Here is a 20,265-nt window from a genome sequence, read left to right on the forward strand (position 1 = left end):
AAATATTGTAGATTACCCAGAATGAAGTTACTCGTATTAATTTCTTTCTTATTTATTTTTTTTTGGATTCCCCCCCCCTTTTTTTTCTCCCCAATTGTACTTGGCCAATCACCCCGCTCTTCTGAGCTGTCCCGGTCTGATCTGGGAAGGGCTGCAAACTACCACATGCCTCCTCCCATACATGTGGAGTCACCAGCCGCTGCTTTTCACCTGACAGTGAGGAGTTTCACCAGGGGGACGTAGTGTGTGGGAGGATCACGTCATTCCGCCCCAATTTCCCCTCCACTCTGAACAGGCACCCCGACCAACCAGAGGAGGCGCTGGTGCAGCAACCAGGACACATGCTCACATCTGGCTTCCCAACCGCGGACACAGCAAATTGCGTTTGTAGGGACGCCCGACCAAACCGGAGGTAACATGGGCATTTGAACCGGCAATCCCCGTGTTGGTAGGCAACAGAGTAGACTGCTATGCTACCCGGACGCCCGTACTTGTATTCATTTCTGATAATGAGGGCTGAAGGTACGTCACAACTGGACCTTGGCTTTGCATGAGGGAAGTTAAAACTGTGCCTCTGTTTGTTGGTACACGTAGTAACGTAGAAGTCACAATATGTAGGTGGTGTACGACTAATACACACACTATCTAGGTGGTGTATGACTAATACACACAATGGCAATAACGCACCTGACATAACATGTGAAATAAAGTGCGTGCCGCTACACTTTATTTTGACCTGAGCCAACACCGTACACTTGACCTATAGCACAGAGGGCGTGTCGATGTAGGATGTACTCCGTGCTCGCTATGGTCTTGACTAGACAGCGCCCCTCACCAGCCAAGTCACACATGCAGCGCCTTGCAAAAGTGTTCAACCCCCTTGACAGTCGTCACTAATGTCCGGAATATAAAAGACACTCACACATCTGTTCCTGCACAGTATTGTTGTTGTGAAGCCATAAGGTCTAACAGCATGTTCCCACAGCCAAAACGAGTTATGTTTCGCTGACTTTTTGTAAATAAATTAAAAAGTAAAATACACTGCTTGCACAAGTATTCAACCCCTTGTGCTGTGAAAGCTCCAAGTTTACACACATGACAAACTATTCCTAAAACAAACTCAGGTAAACACAATGAGTGTGCAGCTGCAAGATATTAAAGTACCGGTCTGGTTTATGGTATAAAAGCACTCTGTGTAAAGTTCATCAGCCAGGCGTGACTTCCATCAGAACACGAAGACAGAGGAGCAGAATACTGAAGTAAGACACAAAGTGGTTAAAATGCAGAAGGCAGGAAAGGGGTACAAAACAATATCCGAGGGTTTGGATGTCCCACGCAACACTGTTGGATCCACTGTCAGAAAGTGGAAGTGTCTCACACCACCCAGACGCTTCATAGGACAGGTCATCCCTCAGAGCTCCGTGTAGTGCTTTTTGAGATATTAAGCATCATATTTATAGGCTGTGACGTTACCCTGCACCCCATCATCGTCCGTGATCGCTCTGAATCTATCATGTTGCTAATGTCCAGCAATGTTCGCCTGTCATCGCTGATGTGAGCCAGAAGAGATTGAAAAGAAACACTCAACAAAACCATTAAATAGACATAAAAACACTTATTTGAGGCAGAGCTAGACATCTTCAATGGTGGCGGCGGAAGGTCTGTGACTACAATAAATCTCAAACACAGAACCACATATAAACACACGAGGAATCCCCTATCCGAGTTTTCTTCTCCGATTCTTCTTCCTAGTTTAACTGCAGAGGAATCTTCTTCATGAGAACCACAGTACAGACGTGTGTTCTTGGTACTGATAAACACCCATCCTAATGCTGATGTTAGCATGTGAGCTACACCTGATGCTGATGTTAGCATGTGAGCGATACCTGATGCTGATGTTAGCATGTGAGCTATACCTGATGGTGATGTTAGAATGTGAGCTACACCTGATGCTGATGTTAGCATCTGAGCTACACCTAATGCTGATGTTAGCATGTGAGCTACACCTGATGCTAGCATGTGAGCTATACCTGATGGTGATGTTAGCATGTGAGCTATACCTTATGGTGATGTTAGCATGTGAGCTATACCTGATGCTGATGTTAGCAGGTGAGCTATATCTGATGGTGATAATATCTGATGTTAGCATGTGAGCTATACCTGATGTTGATGTTAGCATGTGAGCTATACCTGATGCTGATGTTAGCATGTGAGCTATACCTGATGCTGATGTTAGTGTGTGAGCTATACCTGATGGTGATAATATCTGATGTTAGCATGTGAGCTATACCTGATGTTGATGTTAGCATGTGAGCTATACCTGATGCTGATGTTAGTGTGTGAGCTATACCTGATGGTGATAATATCTGATGTTAGCATGTGAGCTATACCTGACGTTGATGTTAGCATGTGAGCTACACCTGATGGTGATCATATCTGATGTTAGCATGTGAGCTATACCTGATGGTGATCATATCTGATGTTAGTATGTGAGCTATACCTGATGGTGATCATATCTGATGTTAGTATGTGAGCTATACCTGATGGTGATCATATCTGATGTTAGCATGTGAGCTATACCTGATGGTGATAATATCTGATGTTAGCATGTGAGCTATACCTGATGGTGATGTTAGCGTGTGAGCTATACCTGATGGTGATAATATCTCCAGGCTTGGCTCGGATGTTCCAGCTACAGTTGACTCTAGATGGATATTCAAATGGCCACCCTGGGCTGGTGATCACCCCACTGGAGGCCCTCAACAGTTCTGCAACATCTCCACAGGCTGCTAAACACACACACACACACACACACACACACACACACACAAACACAGTGAAAACCATCAGCGCTAGCTAGAGTTCAGCAGTAGTCAAACAACACTACAAGTATCTGAGAGGGAGAGTCAGAAGAGCATGAGTTTTCGTCAGTGTTGCATGTGTTTCATATTGATTCCTTACCATCAAATCAGCTTATGATTGCAATCAAGTCGAAGAACTTTGCGTAAACATAATTTCAGTTCAACCCCGCATTTTTTCTCACAGAATTAAAATAGCGGTTTCATTTTTGTGCAAGACATCGAAAGACAAAAACAAGTATATGAACAGTATATAAACAAATGTACGTTTTTCTTCCCCCTTTCATGGCAAAAAAAAAAACACCCCAATGACTTTATGGATTTATCCATAAAAATGGCTGAAGTACACAGGCTGACAGGGTAGCACAGGCTGACAGGGCAGGAAGCAGCATCGTGTAGGTGGATGCACTCACCATTGGTGATCTCTGACATGTAGATGTTGTCGTTTCTCTGAGAGGCTGCTGTGTACCCTGCAAGACACAAGCACACTGTTAGAGGCTGCAGGGCTGACAAGGGTGGGGATCCACCACCTTGAAAATATATTCTGGTAAAATCATCTGATGGGTTGGTGAATTACAGATCGGCCTCCCGATTTCTGGTAGTAAAGGAAAGGTCATGTGGAAAAACAAAGCCACTTTATTTAAAAAGTTTATGTGGGTTTATTTTTATTGACAATGTACATTAATCAACATTTGAAACAAATGTAAATGTACCCGAGTTAGCTAGCAGGCTAGTTTCTATCAGCAGTCCCTCTGCCTGATGCTGTTGGGCATCCCAGCATAATAAACAAAACACCGTCTCCTTTGTATGCTGTATTTGACATGGTATCCTTACAACAAGGTGTTCTCTGCTTGTAACCATCCTTTTGTACAGCAGCAGTGGGCAGCTGCAGCACCTGGGGACCAACTCCAGTTCTTCCCATTGCCTTGCTCAGGGGCATAGGTAGGAGTGTTAACCCTAACATACATGTCTTCTTGATGGTGGGAGGAAACCCACACAGACACGGGGGAGAATATGCAAACTCCACACAGAAAGGACCTGGGATGGCCTGGGATTCGAACCCAGGACCTTCTTGCTGTGAAGAACAGTGCTAAGCACTGGGCCACCGTGCCGCCTTTTTTATGAAAAGATAAAATACATGTGGAGGAATATAGTGGAGTTCGGAAGAGATCAAGCTGAGCTGTGGAGGTTTGCTGCCTAAAGTTAAACCATGAACACACAAGACTGTGTGTGTGTGTGTGTGTGTGTGTGTGTGTGTGTGTGTGTGTGTGTGTGTGTGTGTGTGTGTGTGTAAAACTAAAGCCGAGTGGGGCTGATCAAGGACGTCTAGACGAGTTACACCTGGGCTCTTCATAACTGACAGAGAGCTAAACAGAGGCAAGCATTTCAGACCTGTCAATCCACATATCTGATGAAGAAAGCAGAAATTCATTATGGGTGTGAACGTCACACATTTAGATCAAAACAAGAATGAAGATTATTCACAATATTCTTTTAGTACGCCACTGTCCTCCTGTACCTCCAGGAGCAAGGCTTCCAGAGAATAACGTTATGTATGACTGACTTCTTTCAGCTGCTCCCGTCTGGGGTCACCACAGCGGTGATACTTACAAGGTAAGTCAGAAGGCGCCGCCATCCAACATCAGTACAGACGAGAGGAACGCTCTCACCGACCACAGTAACTCTGTGGACAACCACATCAAGTTCACCAGGGAGGATGTGAATGAATGAAGAAAACGTCTCCTTGTGCAAGGCGGCTCGCTGCCAGCAGAGCCGTTATAAGGGCTACGATAAAACTCCAGACGAGAGCCAGTTCTTCTCATGATCATAATCATCGTTACTGATATAGAAACCATCAGTATATGTTAAAACATGCAATTGGCCGCTCTGGTGGCGGAGCGGAATAAACCGCCGTTCTTGCAGTCCGCTCGTCATGTGGCTGGGAGGTTCGTATCCCAGACTCGCCGTAACCGGTCACGGCCAGAGCGTGCATGGCGTCAGGCATTCATTAGGCCACCCTTACCCGAGGGATAGTGGGTGTAGATCGGTGTAGTGTTCGGGGACTTGTCGTTCTCCAACTACCCCTCTGGCCCAACCGGGCGCCTGCAGCCAAGCAACTGAAAGCATTCTCCCTACGCCTCCTTCGTGGCTTGAAGGTGATGCAATCCATGCGAGGAGGCTTCAGTGTGTAAGATAGCGAGAGCAGCCGACACGAGTTTGAAGGAAGCTGGTGTAACGCCTATCTCCTTCCCGTGGAAACGTGAGCCAGGGGAGTTATTCCACAAGAGTTCCGGCCATATGCCATTGGGTTAATCGGGTGGGATAAGGGGAAAAACTAGAAATACATTAAAAAAAAAAAGGAAAAAAAATAAAACAAACAATTTACTACCCCAGTGGGTGCATTCAATTCAATTTCATTCAATATGCAAATAATGACAATGCCGCTGGCCAAAGGGCTTCCGTGTCAACAAGGACACTATACAGCACAACAATGGCTAGCAATAAGTAAAAAAGCATATTTTTCTAGTTAAGATGAGGTTAGCCTTGTTGTAGCTGTTGATTGCTATTTCCTGTGGGTGGAGACTGCCACTGTCAACTTGCCTCTATACCAGCGTTTCTCAAACCTCTCCTGGAGGACCACTTGTCCTGCACGTTTTAGATCTTTCCCTGCTCCAACACAGCTGATTTAAATGATCAGTTTTGTTATTAGGCAGCTTTGGGAGCTCATAACGAGTTGATCATTTGAATCAGCTGTGTTGGAGCAGGGAGAGATCTAAAACATGCAGGAGAAGTGGTCCTCCAGAAGAGGTTTGAGAAACGCTGCTCTATACTATGCAGATAAACAAAATCTGTGAAATGTGTATTGTGTGCCTGTGTGTGTGTGTGTGTACGCATGCCATTTTGTGTGTCTTCGGTGTGTCCGCCTGGCTTCCTTCACTTTTGGGTGACAGTAGAAAACGGAGCTATTACTTCTTGTACCAGGCCCCAGATGGATGTTGTGTTTACACAAGTGTCCTGGTGTGGTATCCAACTCTGGCAAAGGGGAAACAGGGAAACAGATGTAGATGGGGAATGAGATGTGGATGAGGAAACAGATGTGGACGAGGAAACAGATGTGGACGGGGAAACAGATGTAGATGAGGAAACAGATGTGGATGAGAAAACAGATGTGGATGGGGAAACAGATGTGGATGAGGAAACAGATCTCAATGGGGAAACAGATGCGGGTGGGGAAACAGATGTGGATGAGGAAACCGATCTGGATGAGGAAACAGATCTCAATGGGGAAACAGATGTGGATGAGGAAACAGATGTGGACGAGGAAACAGATCTCAGTAGGGAAACAGATGTGGATGAGGAAACAGATCTCAATGGGGAAACAGATGTGGATGAGGAAACAGATGTGGATGAGGAAACAGATCTCAATGGGGAAACAGATGTGGATGAGGAAACAGATGTGGACGAGGAAACAGATGTGGGTGGGGAAACAGATGTGGATGAGGAAACAAATCTGGATGAGGAAACAGATCTCAATGGGGAAACAGATGTGGATGAGGAAACAGATGTGGACGAGGAAACAGGTGTGGATGAGGAAACAGGTGTGAATGGGGAAACAGATGTGGTCGAGGAAACAGATGTGGACGGGGAAACAGATGTGGATGAGGAAACAGATGTGGATGGGGAAACAGATGTGGATGAGGAAACAGATGTGGATGGAGAAACAGATGTGGATGAGGAAACAGATCTCCATGGGGAAACAGATGTGGATGAGGAAACAGATGTGGACGAGGAAACAGGTGTGGATGAGGAAACAAATCTGGATGAGGAAACAGATCTCAATGGGGAAACAGATGTGGATGGGGAAACGTGGATAGGGAAACAGATGTCAACAGGGAAACAGATGTGGATGATTAAACAGATGTGGATGGGGAAACAGATGTGGATGAGGAAACAGATGTGGACGAGGAAACAGGTGTGGATGAGGAAACAGGTGTGAATGAGGAAACAGGTGTGGATGAGGAAACAGATGTGGATGGGGAAACAGATGTGGATGAGGAAACAAATCCGGATGAGGAAACAGATCTCAATGGGGAAACAGATGTGGATGGGGAAACGTGGATAGGGAAACAGATGTCAACAGGGAAACAGATGTGGATGATTAAACAGATGTGGATGGGGAAACAGATGTGGATGAGGAAACAGATCTCAATGGGGAAACAGATGTGGATGAGGAAACAGCTGTGGATTGGGAAACAGATATGGAAACAGATCTGGATGAGGAAACAGATGTGGATGGGGAAACAGATCTGGAAAAAGATCTGGATGAGGAAACAGATGTGGATCGGGAAACAGATTTGGATGGGGAAACAGAGTTCGATACAACACTGGCAAGAGGATGAGTCGGTGCTCACACAGACTCAAGGATAGCCCTCGGTAGGCTTCCAGAAGTTGGCCAATCAGAAGAAAGCGGTGGGCTTTTAGGGAGGGGGGCTTCAAGAGACAGCTAAACAAGCTAGAACCACTTGTTTCAGACAGAGGATGAACTGAGGGGCTGCATACAGCGCCAGTACAAGATAAATAAATTTGTTTTGTTTTTTTAACTGTGAATCATGCAAAGCTACTCTAGTGGAGTCCCAGAATAAACACATTGAGCTGGAGGGAGCAGGAAGGCCTGTTTAAAACATTAATCTTCACAGTTCACACACATTACTCCTCAGTTTATTGTTGTTCACAACGCATATCAGTTGTTTCAAGGGGAATGCGATACAATCAGAAACCTGAGAAATGTAAACCACCTCCAGTGTGGAGTAATACACCGGCGTCCTTCAACAAAAAGTAGTTCCAACATATAGCGTGGTCTGAGAAAAGAATCTAGCATCGGAAATACACAAAAGATGTTTTGTTTTGTGGATGGTTCACAGTTTTTTTGTGTGTTTAATTATGGCTTGAACTGTTTTTATTAGCTGTCCCATTTTCTGCAGTTCATTTTTTTGGCTGTTTGCTGAAACTAGCAGCCAGATCTCTGACCAGGCTAATGTCCATGCATCAATATCACTACTAGCGAGTAACTCATACCACCTTACATCAATAAATCATAACTACATTTAATTAATATTACACTTCACTTTTAACACACATTACTCCGCACTGTTAAAAGTCCAATCAAACAGCATTTAAACACCTTTTGCATACTAGCTCATCATTATTCCAACACGAAGCCCCGTGTGATGACCTCAGCTCTTCATAACCTCTGTTACTCTGAGATCCAGTCACAGAAGCTTACCATAGGTGGCTAAGAGAAATAAACCAAAAGCCTATTTTCTTACCTGTTTTCAAACCACTATAGCATCTTTGAAGGTATACTCATTGTCCCAAAGGCTTATGCAGTCCCGCCGGTAGGCTAAATTGTTTAGCTTGGGTAAAATAAATGTTTGAATCCAATATTTTCACCTCCTGTGTGGCTGTCTGCTGTGCTACAGGCTATGAGCATACCTCCAAACATACTACAGCGGGTTCAAAACGAGTAAAAAAAATAGCATTTTGATTTATTCCTAATAGCGGCCAGTGTATAGTAAGCTTATGTTACCGAATCGCAGAGCAACATAAGGTCATGAAGAGTTGAGGTCACATATGGGGTTATAGGGGTGTGGGGGGTCGATTCACGTAAGAATCACGATTCTTATCGTCTACGATTCTGAATAGATTCACAAATTCCAAAAATTGATTTTTAAAAATTTTGGTCGCACTGGTTAGCACAGTTGCCTCACAGCAAGAAGGTCCTGGGTTCGAACCCCAGGGTTGTCTAACCTTGGGGGTCATCCCAGGTTGTCTTGTGTGTGGAGTTTGCATGTTCTCCCCGTGTCTGCGTGGGTTTCCTCCGGGTGCTCCAGTTTCCTCCCACAGTCCAAAGACATGTAGGTCAGGTGAATCGGTCGTACTAAACTGTCCCTAGGTGTGAATGTGTCGGCCCTGAGCTGGACTGGCAGCCTGTCCAGGGTGTCTCCCCGCCTGCTGCTCAATGACTGCTGGGATAGGCTCCAGCATCCCTCGACCCCAATTGGGATAACGGTTATGGTTGGTTGGTTTTTCCAGTCTTAAGTAGCCTCCTCGCTGCTGGCAATGTTGACTTGCTGCGCACCTGTTCCGGCTTCCGGAAAACACGACAGTGGCTAGTCAGTCGCTGCTGATGCTAGCTCTTGGTAGCCTTTCTAAAAATGGAGCAGCAACAAATTCAGTCAGCCCCCTCATCATTGAAGGCAAGCGTCTGGGCGCATTTTGGATTTTACCATCTCCCTGGGAAGACGGAGCTTGACACGACTCATTCAATATGCCATATTTGCAAAACGAGAGTTGGGTTTTTCAGGAACATTACACATGTTAGGTCTCACATCATACGCCATCACCCAGAGTTGAAAGAAGTGGAACAATGACCTCTTGCAACATTAACACACAACCAACACACACTGCACCACTTTACCAAACTCCCAGCCAATTCTTGACAGGCAAAATTTAAAAAACAAAAAAAACAAAACTAGATCCATCCCCTGTTTCATTTCAAACGCCCTGCGCCCCTACAGCGTAGTCCACAATGAAGGCTTTAGATTTATGACCCAGACAACTGAGCCAAAGTACCACATACCATCACGTCGGATTTTACTGAGAGAGGTTAGCTTTGCCTTTGTGTGTTCATATTATTGCAATCAATTGATATAACTTTTTCAAATATAAAAACTACATAACCTTATACTTTAGTCTTCTTTCATGCCATAACCTGCCACACCGCCTTTCTTAGCGCACAGCAGACTGGACTAGATCCTGAAATCAGCACCCCTATGTACCAAATCTAGAATCCATTTTGAATTGGGAATCCTTTTGAATCGAAAATCCGGTTTTGAATGGATCGTGAGATTCCAAAATATTCCCACCCCTATTATGAAATAAACATACATACAGATAGACAAGACATACACAGCTAGATACACACACAGCCACTCACAGGACTGACAGACCAGGCTTTAAAAGAGAGAGACAATCATCTTAACGTTGCATACACTTTTCCATCCATCCATTAGCTGAACCGTTTCTCCTGCTCTCAGGGTCGCGGGGATGCTGGAGCCTATTCCAGCAGTCATTGAGCAGCAGGCGGGGAGACACCCTGGACAGGCCGCCAGGCCATCACAGGGCCGAGACACACACAACACACACAAACATTCATACCTAGGGACAATTTAGTACGGCCAATTCACCTGACCTACATGTCCTTGGACTGTGGGAGGAAACCGGAGCTCCCGGAGGAAACCCACACAGACACGGGGAGAACATGTAAACTCCACACAGAGGCCGACCCGGGACCACCCCCAAGGCTGGACTACCCGGGGCTCGTACCCAAGACCTTCTTGCTGTGAGGCCACCGCGCTAACCACCGTGCCGCCTGCATACACTTTTAATTGTCATAATGTACATTCTGTGGGAAATGACACTAGACTCAGAAGTAATCATTAGAATATTCATACAACCAATACTACTAACAATTTAACCAAGATGTAGAACCAGCAACCTTCCAGGGCAGCCGTTATGTAGCACTACATGCTAACTCAATGCTAATTAATCAGCTAATATCAGATGTAAGACAGTGAAGGGTAGCCTTGTTAGAAAGCTAACAGTTAATCTTTAACACGACCCAAGCAGAGAAGACGCAAACACATAAAGACATGTTGTATGTTACTGACACTGTGACCATCACTGGTCCACACCTGTCAGACAAGTGTGTATAGTATGACATGATCATGCTTCTCTCTCTCTCTCTCTCTCTCTCTCTCTCTCACACACACACACACACACACACACACACACACACACACACACACACATACATACATACATACATACATACAGTGAGCCATCATACTTACCCATGCAGATGAGGATGGTAGTGTGAAGACATGTCCAGGCTGTGAAGGCCATCATTTCTGTCTTAACGGGACTAACTCCCAGTATGACGGTCTATCATCCACATGTGTACTAGAAATTACAGCACAGTTCTCAGTCTATCATCACAATGTGTGCGCTGAATGACAACACAACGACCGCATGATGAGCAGCTCCCAAAGCTAAAACAAAACCATCTGCCCGTGCTAATGGTGGCTGATGCCGACCGAAGACAAAGACCAAGACGATCCAAAACAACAGCCACCAAAACCCGTTTCCTTCTAACTAACCTACCACCTGGAATAAATATACCTTTTACATTATATTTACACGTTTCAGAAATATACCTTTTACATTATTTCAAAATTAATTTTTACACCCTTTGCGGCTCCCATCCCCAATGAACCAAGTCCACTCGGAGTAAAAGACAAAGGCATTCACATCCAGTTAGCCACTCGGCTAACAGTTAGCTTTCAGTAGCGGATCGGGTTGAACCTACAAAATCTACATTTCTTTACATGTGTCCTAGTTTACGGTGTCAAACGCAAGCTAAGCAGGTATAAAGCTAAGCAGGTATAAAGCTAAGCAGGTATAAAGCTTTGTTGTAGACGCAGTGAGAAATCAATCAGCCGCCCCGAGATCTGCCGACTGGACGATAGCGCTAGCTAAGCTAACCAGCTGAAGCTAGCTAACTCAGTGCCCAAAACAAAACACAAAGAAGAAACTCCCGCATCGCCTAAAACAGCTTTTTTATATTTATATATATATATATATATATGTGTGCATATATATGCTAATGTAGTCTAAAATATATCTAATATGATCTCTGACGCTGTTTGCTTCTTGGTCAGCAGTAACGCTACGTCCATCGTACTGTCGCCATTTCTGCACCGTCGTAGCTCGGCCGTGTCACGCTCAGAGTAACGGAGGTGGCGGCGGAGGCGGAGCGGCGCTCTGCGGGGACAGCTGTGCGCGCGTGGTTGTGCGTACGCGCGCGCGCGCGTGTTGATGAGCAGGCTTGTGGCCCCTCCCTCCTCGTGTGAATGGTAACTGGTGGCTTTTGTTGTGGGTCCGTGTTCATGGCTGCAGCTCTGCGTCGGTGCAGATTTGTTACGTAACGTGTGTTTTACATAACAGCAATGGAGGCAGAAACATGCAGACGTATCGGTTCACATCCACATTAGAATAACATGGAGACATATTGGTTCACATCCACATTACAATAACATGGAGACATATCTGTTCACATCCACATTAGAATAACATGGAGACATATTGGTTCACTTCCACATTACAATAACATAGAGACATATCTGTTCACATCCACATTAGAATAACACGGAGATATATCTGTTCACATCCACATTAGAATAACACGGAGACATATCTGTTCACATCCACATTAGAATAACACGGAGACATATCTGTTCACATCCACATTAGAATAACATGGAGACATATCTGTTCACATCCACATTAGAATAACAAGGAGACATATCGGTTCACATCCACATTAGAATAACATGGAGACATATCTGTTCACATCCAAATTAAAACAACATGGAGACACATCTGTTCACATCCACATTAGAATAACATGGAGACATATCTGTTCATATCCACATTAAAACAACATGGAGACATATCTGTTCACATCCACATTAAAACAACAAGGAGACATATTTGTTCACATCCACATTAGAATAACAAGGAGACATATCTGTTCACATCCACATTAGAATAACATGGAGACATATCTGTTCACATCCACATTAGAATAACATGGAGACATATTGGTTCACATCCACATTAGAATAACATGGAGATATATCTGTTCACATCCACATTACAATAACATGGAGATATATCTGTTCACATCCACATTAGAATAACATGGAGACATATCTGTTCACATCCACATTAGAATAACATGGAGACATATTTGTTCACATCCATATTAGAATAACATTGAGACATATCTGTTCACATCCACATTAGAATAACATGCAGATATATCTGTTCACATACACATTAGAATAACATGGAGACATATCTGTTCGCATCCACATTAGAATAACATGGAGACATATCTGTTCACATCCACATTAGAATAACATGGAGACATATCTGTTCACATCCACATTAAAACAACATGGAGACACATCTGTTCACATCCACATTAGAATAACATGGAGACATATCTGTTCATATCCACATTAAAACAACATGGAGACATATCTGTTCACATCCACATTAAAACAACAAGGAGACATATTTGTTCACGTCCACATTAGAATAGCATGCAGATATATCTGTTCACATACACATTAGAATAACATGGAGACATATCTGTTCACATCCACATTAGAATAACATGGAGACATATCTGTTCACATCCACATTAGAATAACATGGAGACATATCTGTTCACATCCACATTAAAACAACATGGAGACACATCCGTTCACATCCACATTAGAATAACATGGAGACATATCTGTTCATATCCACATTAAAACAACATGGAGACATATCTGTTCACATCCACATTAAAACAACAAGGAGACATATTTGTTCACATCCACATTAGAATAACATGGAGACATATCTGTTCACATCCACATTAGAATAACATGGAGACATATTGGTTCACATCCACATTAGAATAACATGGAGACATATCTGTTCACAGCTACATTAAAATCAAATCAATTTTATTTGTATGGCCCAATATCACAAATTACAAATTTGCCTCAATGGGCTTAACAGCAACACAACATGCTGTCCTTAGACCCTCTCATCGGATGAGGACAAACTCCCTAAAAAAAACCTTTAACAGGGAGAGAAAATAGGAAGAAACCTCAGGGAGAGCACCAGAGGAGGGCTCTCTCTCCCAAGATGGACAGCGTGCAATGGATGTTGTGTTCACGCAATTTACATAATACAACATTGAAAGAGGATAACAGAATTATAATGGACATAACATTTATGAAGAACATGATGCACAGGATGCCAAGCAGTGTCCATGTGTCAACGGAACAGTCCAGGACCCAAGCCACGCAAGCAGCATCATCATGTAAAAAAAATAAAAATAACATGGAGACATAGCTGTTCACATCCACATTGAAATAACATTGTTGTCATATAGGCCAGATTGCTATTTATATCCACTGTTTTAAAGAGATCAGGTTGTACTTATAACTTTTGAGATTGGTTTTCTGATGTATTGTCATGTTTTTATTTTGTCTTGATTGTTCTTTGTCTGCCTGTTCAGTAGTTTTCTTATGTATTGTTATGTTTTTACTTCTGTATTAATTGTTGTTTGTTTGCCTGCCCAGGGGCTGCATATGTAAATTAGCTGCCGGCTAACTCTGGTGCAATTGTAAAATTATGCGTTGTCCCTGTTAAATAAACAATAAACTAAACTAAACTAAACATGGAGACATATCTGTTCACATCCACATTAAAATAACTTGAGAGGATGGAGAACTGAAGAATCTCAGAGATCACTAAAAAAAATGTACAGCGAAATAATTAGAAATAACATTTAGAAAGGGACACCGACACACTAACACTAAAAGTAACAGTAACACTAACACTAAAAGTAGCAGTCACAGTAGCACTAACTGTAACACTAACACTGACAGTAACAGTACCACTAAAAGTAACGATAACAGTGTAGCACTAACAGTAACAGTAACAATAATAGTGACAGTAACCCTAACCCTAACAGTAACAGTAGCACTAACACTAACGGTAACAGTAACACTAACAGTAACAGTAGCACCAACAGTAACAGTAAAAGAAGCACTAACACTAACACTAACACTAACAGTAACAGTAACACTAACAGTGACACTACCACTAACAGTAACACTAACACCAACACTAACAGTAACAGTTACACACTAACAGTAACAGAAGCACTAACTCTAACAGTAACAGTAGCACTAACAGTAACAATAACACCAACAGTAAAAGTAACACTAACACTAACACTAAAAGTAGCAGTCACAGTAGCACTAATTGTAACCCTAACCCTAACAGTAACAGTAGCACTAACACTAACGGTAACAGTAACACTAACAGTAACAGTAGCACTAACAGTAACAATAACACCAACAGTAACAGTAACAGAAGCACTAACACTAACAGTAACAGTAACACTAACAGTGACACTACCACTAACAGTAACACTAACACCAACACTAACAGTAACAGTTACACACTAACAGTAACAGAAGCACTAACTCTAACAGTAACAGTAGCACTAACAGTAACAATAACACCAACAGTAAAAGTAACAGTAACACTAACACTAAAAGTAGCAGTCACAGTAGCACTAATTGTAACCCTAACCCTAACAGTAACAGTGGCACTAACACTAACGGTAACAGTAACACTAACAGTAACAGTAGCACTAACAGTAACAATAACACCAACAGTAACAGTAACAGAAGCACTAACACTAACAGTAACAGTAACACTAACAGTGACACTACCACTAACAGTAACACTAACACCAACACTAACAGTAACAGTTACACACTAACAGTAACAGAAGCACTAACTCTAACAGTAACAGTAGCACTAACAGTAACAATAACACCAACAGTAAAAGTAACAGTAACACTAACACTAAAAGTAGCAGTCACAGTAGCACTAACTGTAACCTAACCCTAACAGTAACAGTAGCACTAACACTAACGGTAACAGTAACACTAACAGTAACAATAACACCAACAGTAACAGTAACAGAAGCACTAACACAAACAGTAACAGTAACACTAACAGTGACACTACCACTAACAGTAACACTAACAGTAACAGTTACACACTAACAGTAACAGAAGCACTAACTCTAACAGTAACAGTAGCACTAACAGTAACAATAACACCAACACCAACACTAATAGTAACAGTAACACTAACAGTAACAGTAACTGTCACACTAACAGTAACAGTAACACTAACAATAACACTAACAGTAACACTAGCCTTAACTGTAACAGTAACAGTAGCACTAACACCAACACCAACAATAATAGTAACAGTAACTCTAACAGTAACACTAACACTAACATTACAGTAACACTTACACAAACAGTAACATTAACACTAACAGTAACATTAACACTAACAGTAACAGTGACTCTAACAATAACACTAACACCAACACTAACAATAACACTAACACTAACAGTAACAGTAACACTAACAGCAGAACATATAGTTGTTGTTTAGTTGTTTGTGGATAAAGATGAGACACGTGGATAAAGATGGGATACATGCATGAAAACTGCATGTCACACTGTGGGCAACGAGGAGCAACAGCAAAATAATTCTGCAGAAGATTTAAAAAAAAACGCAGAGACAAAACTCTGAAACAAGACTTAACGATAGCATTAATGGTATTTGGCTGTAATTCTGTGGACGTTGTAGAAATAAAGTGTCAATAGTTATTGTGCAATACAGCATATTGTACAAACCCCAATTCCAATGAAGTTGGGACGTTTTGTAAAACGTGAATAAAAACAGAATACAGTGATTTGCAGATACTTCTCCACCTATATTCAGTTGAATACACTACAAAGACAAGATATTTAATGTTCAAACTGATAAACTTCATTGTTTTTTGCAAATATTCACTCATTGTGAATGTGATGCCTGCAACACGTTCCAAAGAAGCTGGGACAGGGGCAACAACAGACTGGGAAAGTTGAGGAATGCTCTAAAAACACCTGTCTGGAACATTCCACAGGTGACCAGGTTAACTGGGAACAGGGGAGTGTCATGATTGGGTATAAAAGGAGCATCCCCGAAAGGCTCAGTCGTTCACAAGCAAGGATGGGGTGAGGTTCACCACTTTGTGAACAACTGTGTGAGCAAATAGTCCAACAGTTTAAGAACAACGTTTCTCAAAGTACAACTGCAAGGAATTTAGGGATTTCATCATCTCCAGTCCATAATATTATCACAAGATTCAGAGAATCCGGAGAAATCTCTGCACGTAAGCGGCAAGGCCCAAAACCAACACTGAATGCCTGTGACCTTCGACCCCTCAGGTGGCACTGCATTAAAAACCAACATCATTCTGTAAAGGATATTACCTCGTGGGCTCAGGAACACTTGGGAAAACCATCGTCAGTTAACACAGTTGGTCGCTACATCTACAAGTGCAAGTTAAAACTCTACCATGCAAAGCCAAAGCCAGATATCAACACCACCCAGAAACACCGCCGGCTTCTCTGGCCCGACCTCATCTGAGATGGACTGACGCAAAGTGGAAACGTGTGCTGTGGTCTGACGCGTCCACATCTCACATTGTTTTTGGAAATCATGGATGTTGTGTCCTCCGGGCTAAAGAGGAAAATGACCATCCAGACTGTTCTCAGCGCAGAGTCCAAAAGCCAGCATCTGTGTCGGTATGGGGGGTGTTAGGGCCCATGGCATCATGGGTAGCTTGCACATCTGTGAAGGCACCATTAATGCTGAAAGGTACATACAGGTTTTGGAGCGACATGTGCTGCCATCCAAGCGACGTCTTTTTCAGGGACGTCCCTGCTTATATCAGCAAGACAATGCCAAGCCACACTCTGCACGTGTTACAACAGCGTGGCTTCGTAGTAAAAGAGTGCGGGTACTGGACTGGCCTGCCTGCAGTCCAGACCTGTCTCCCATTGAACATGTGTGGTGCATCATGAAGCACAAAATACGACAACGGAGACCCCGGACTGCTGAGCAACTGAAGTCGTACATCAAGCAAGAATGGGAAAGAATTCCACCTACAAAGCTTCAACAATTAGTGTCCTCAGTTCCCAGACGCTTATTGAGTGTTGTTAAAAGGAAAGGTGATGTGGTGAACAGTGGTGAACATGCCCCTGTCCCAGCGTCTTTGGGACGTGTTGCAGGCATCAAATTCACAATGAGTGAATATTTGCAACAAACAACAAAGTTTATCAGTTTGAACATTAACAATCTTGTCTTTGTCATGTATTCAATTGAATATAGGTGGAAAAGGATTTGCAAATCATTGTGTTCTGTTTTTATTTACGTTTTACACAACGTCCCAACTTCACTGGAACTGGGCTTTGTATGTAAAAGACAGTAATGAATACGCAGATCCTCGTAAAAAGCTACAGCTCAGCTGTTATCAACCAGAACTGTAAGTTTTCTCATCGACGTTGCTTCGTCTGGGACTCTGCGGGCCATAGGAACCCAGTTTAGCCCGGATCCACACTAGCAGACTGTCTGTGGTCTGGCTGTTGGATGTAAAGTCGAGTCTCTGTGTTGTACCTACAGGATTTTTTTAACACATTGCTGCTCTGCTCCAGACTAGAGGTCAGATGTCACAGCTACCAATACCCCAGAGTAGTTCTGGGTCTCGAACCCAGAAGTAATCAATCAGTCCATCACACGTTATTGATACGGTTTTAGAGGTTAATGAGCATATTTAGCCACAAGTTCTCTCGGCTCTTGGTCTGTGGGGAAAACCTTTCCTAAAAAAGGTTTGGAGTCAACACAAACTTGCAAGGCTCGTGTTTGTTATTCTGTAAAAAAAAGATCAGTAAACCTTCATTCAGTGAATGTTGATGTACTCATTTAGTGTACGATAGAGGGGATGGGGGCGTCCGGGCAGCATGGCGGTCTATTCTGTTGTTTACCAACACGGGGATCGCCGGTTCAAATCCCCACGTTACCTCCGGCTTGGTCGGGTGTCCCTACAGACACAATTGGCCGTGTCTGCGGGTGGGAAGCCGGATGTGGGTGTCCTGGTCGCTGCACTAGCGCCTCCTCTGGTCGGTCGGGGGGCCTGTTCAGGGGGGAGAGGGAACTGGGGGGGGGGTTGCGTGATCCTCCCACGCGCTACGTCCCCCTGGTGTAACTCCTCACTGTCAGGTGAGAAGAAGTGGCTGGTGACTCCACATGTATGGGAGGAGGCATGTGGTAGTCTGCAGAGGGGGTGGAGCAGCGACCGGGACGGCTCTGAGGAGTGGTGAAATTGGCCAGGTACAATTAGGGGGGGAAATAGGGATCGATTGGCCACTACATTGGGAGAAAAAAGGGAAAAATCAGAAATAAATTTGAAAAAAAAAAAGAAAGAAAGGAGGTAGATGAGAGGAGAGGTAGTTAGGGGGAGGTAGATGAGAGGAGAGGTAGTTAGGGGGAGGTAGATGAGAGGAGAGGTAGAGGGGAGGTAGAGGGGAGGTAGATGAGGGGAGAGGTAACTAGGGGGAGGTAGATGAGAGGAGAGGTAGAAAGGAGGTAGATGAGAGGAGAGGTAGATGAGAGGTAGATGAGAGGAGAGGTAGTTAGGGGGAGGTAGATGAGAGGAGAGGTAGAGGAGAGGTAGATGAGAGGAGAGGTAGTTAGGGGGAGGTAGATGAGAGGAGAGGTAGAGGAGAGGTAGAGGGGAGGTAGAGGGGAGGTAGATGAGGGGAGAGGTAACTAGGGGGAGGTAGATGAGAGGAGAGGTAGAAAGGAGGTAGATGAGAGGAGAGGTAGATGAGAGGTAGATGAGAGGAGAGGTAGTTAGGGGGAGGTAGATGAGAGGAGAGGTAGAGGAGAGGTAGAGGGGAGGTAGATGAGGGGAGAGGTAACTAGGGGGAGGTAGATGAGAGGAGAGGTAGAAAGGAGGTAGATGAGAGGAGAGGTAGTTAGGGGGAGGTAGATGAGAGGAGAGGTAGTTAGGGGGAGGTAGATGAGAGGAGAGGTAGAGGAGAGGTAGAGGGGAGGTAGATGAGGGGAGAGGTAACTAGGGGGAGGTAGATGAGAGGAGAGGTAGAAAGGAGGTAGATGAGAGGAGAGGTAGTTAGGGGGAGGTAGATGAGAGGAGAGGTAGAGGGGAGGTAGATGAGAGGTAGATGAGAGGTAGATGAGAGGAGAGGTAGTTAGGGGGAGGTAGATGAGAGGTAGATGAGGGGAGAGGTAGTTAGGGGGAGGTAGATGAGAGGGGAGGTAGTTAGGGGGAGGTAGATGAGAGGAGAGATAGAGGGGAGGTAGATGAGAGGAGAGGTAGAGGAGAGGTAGAGGAGAGGTAGAGGGGAGGTAGATGAGGGGAGAGGTGGAGGAGAGGTAGAGGAGAGGTAGAGGAGAGGTAGAGGAGAGGTAGAGGAGAGGTAGATGAGAGGAGAGGTAGAGGAGAGGAGAGGTAGAGGAGAGGTAGAGGAGAGGTGGAGGAGAGGTAGAGGAGAGGTAGAGGAGAGGTAGAGGAGAGGTAGAGGAGAGGAGAGGTAGAGGAGAGGTAGATGAGAGGAGAGGTAGAGGAGAGGAGAGGTAGAGGAGAGGTAGAGGAGAGGTAGAGGGGAGGTAGATGAGGGGAGAGGTAGATGAGAGGAGAGGTAGATGAGAGGTAGATGAGGGGAGAGGTAGAAAGGAGGTAGATGAGGGGAGAGGTAGTTAGGGGGAAGTAGATGAGGGGAGAGGTAGATGAGGGGAGAGGTAGAGGGGAGGAGAGGTAGATGAGAGGTAGATGAGG

General features: G+C 44.0%; 1 protein-coding gene across 1 annotated transcript in view; it reads right to left on the reverse strand.

The window, feature by feature from the left end:
- Nucleotides 1–11,040, reverse strand: part of lrp12 (low density lipoprotein receptor-related protein 12) — a 35,571-nt gene extending 24,531 nt beyond the window's left edge. The window contains exons 1-3 of the mRNA XM_056297872.1: nt 10,772–11,040; nt 3,272–3,328; nt 2,651–2,789 (exon numbers count right to left, since the gene is read on the reverse strand). Coding sequence (XP_056153847.1) covers nt 2,651–2,789; nt 3,272–3,328; nt 10,772–10,826 — 251 coding nt within the window. The 5' untranslated portion in view covers nt 10,827–11,040. The remainder of the gene's footprint in view (nt 1–2,650; nt 2,790–3,271; nt 3,329–10,771) is intronic.
- Nucleotides 11,041–20,265: the final 9,225 nt, after the last annotated feature.

Source organism: Lampris incognitus, chromosome 18 (assembly GCF_029633865.1).
Source record: "Lampris incognitus isolate fLamInc1 chromosome 18, fLamInc1.hap2, whole genome shotgun sequence".
Classification (NCBI taxonomy): Eukaryota; Metazoa; Chordata; class Actinopteri; order Lampriformes; family Lampridae; genus Lampris; species Lampris incognitus.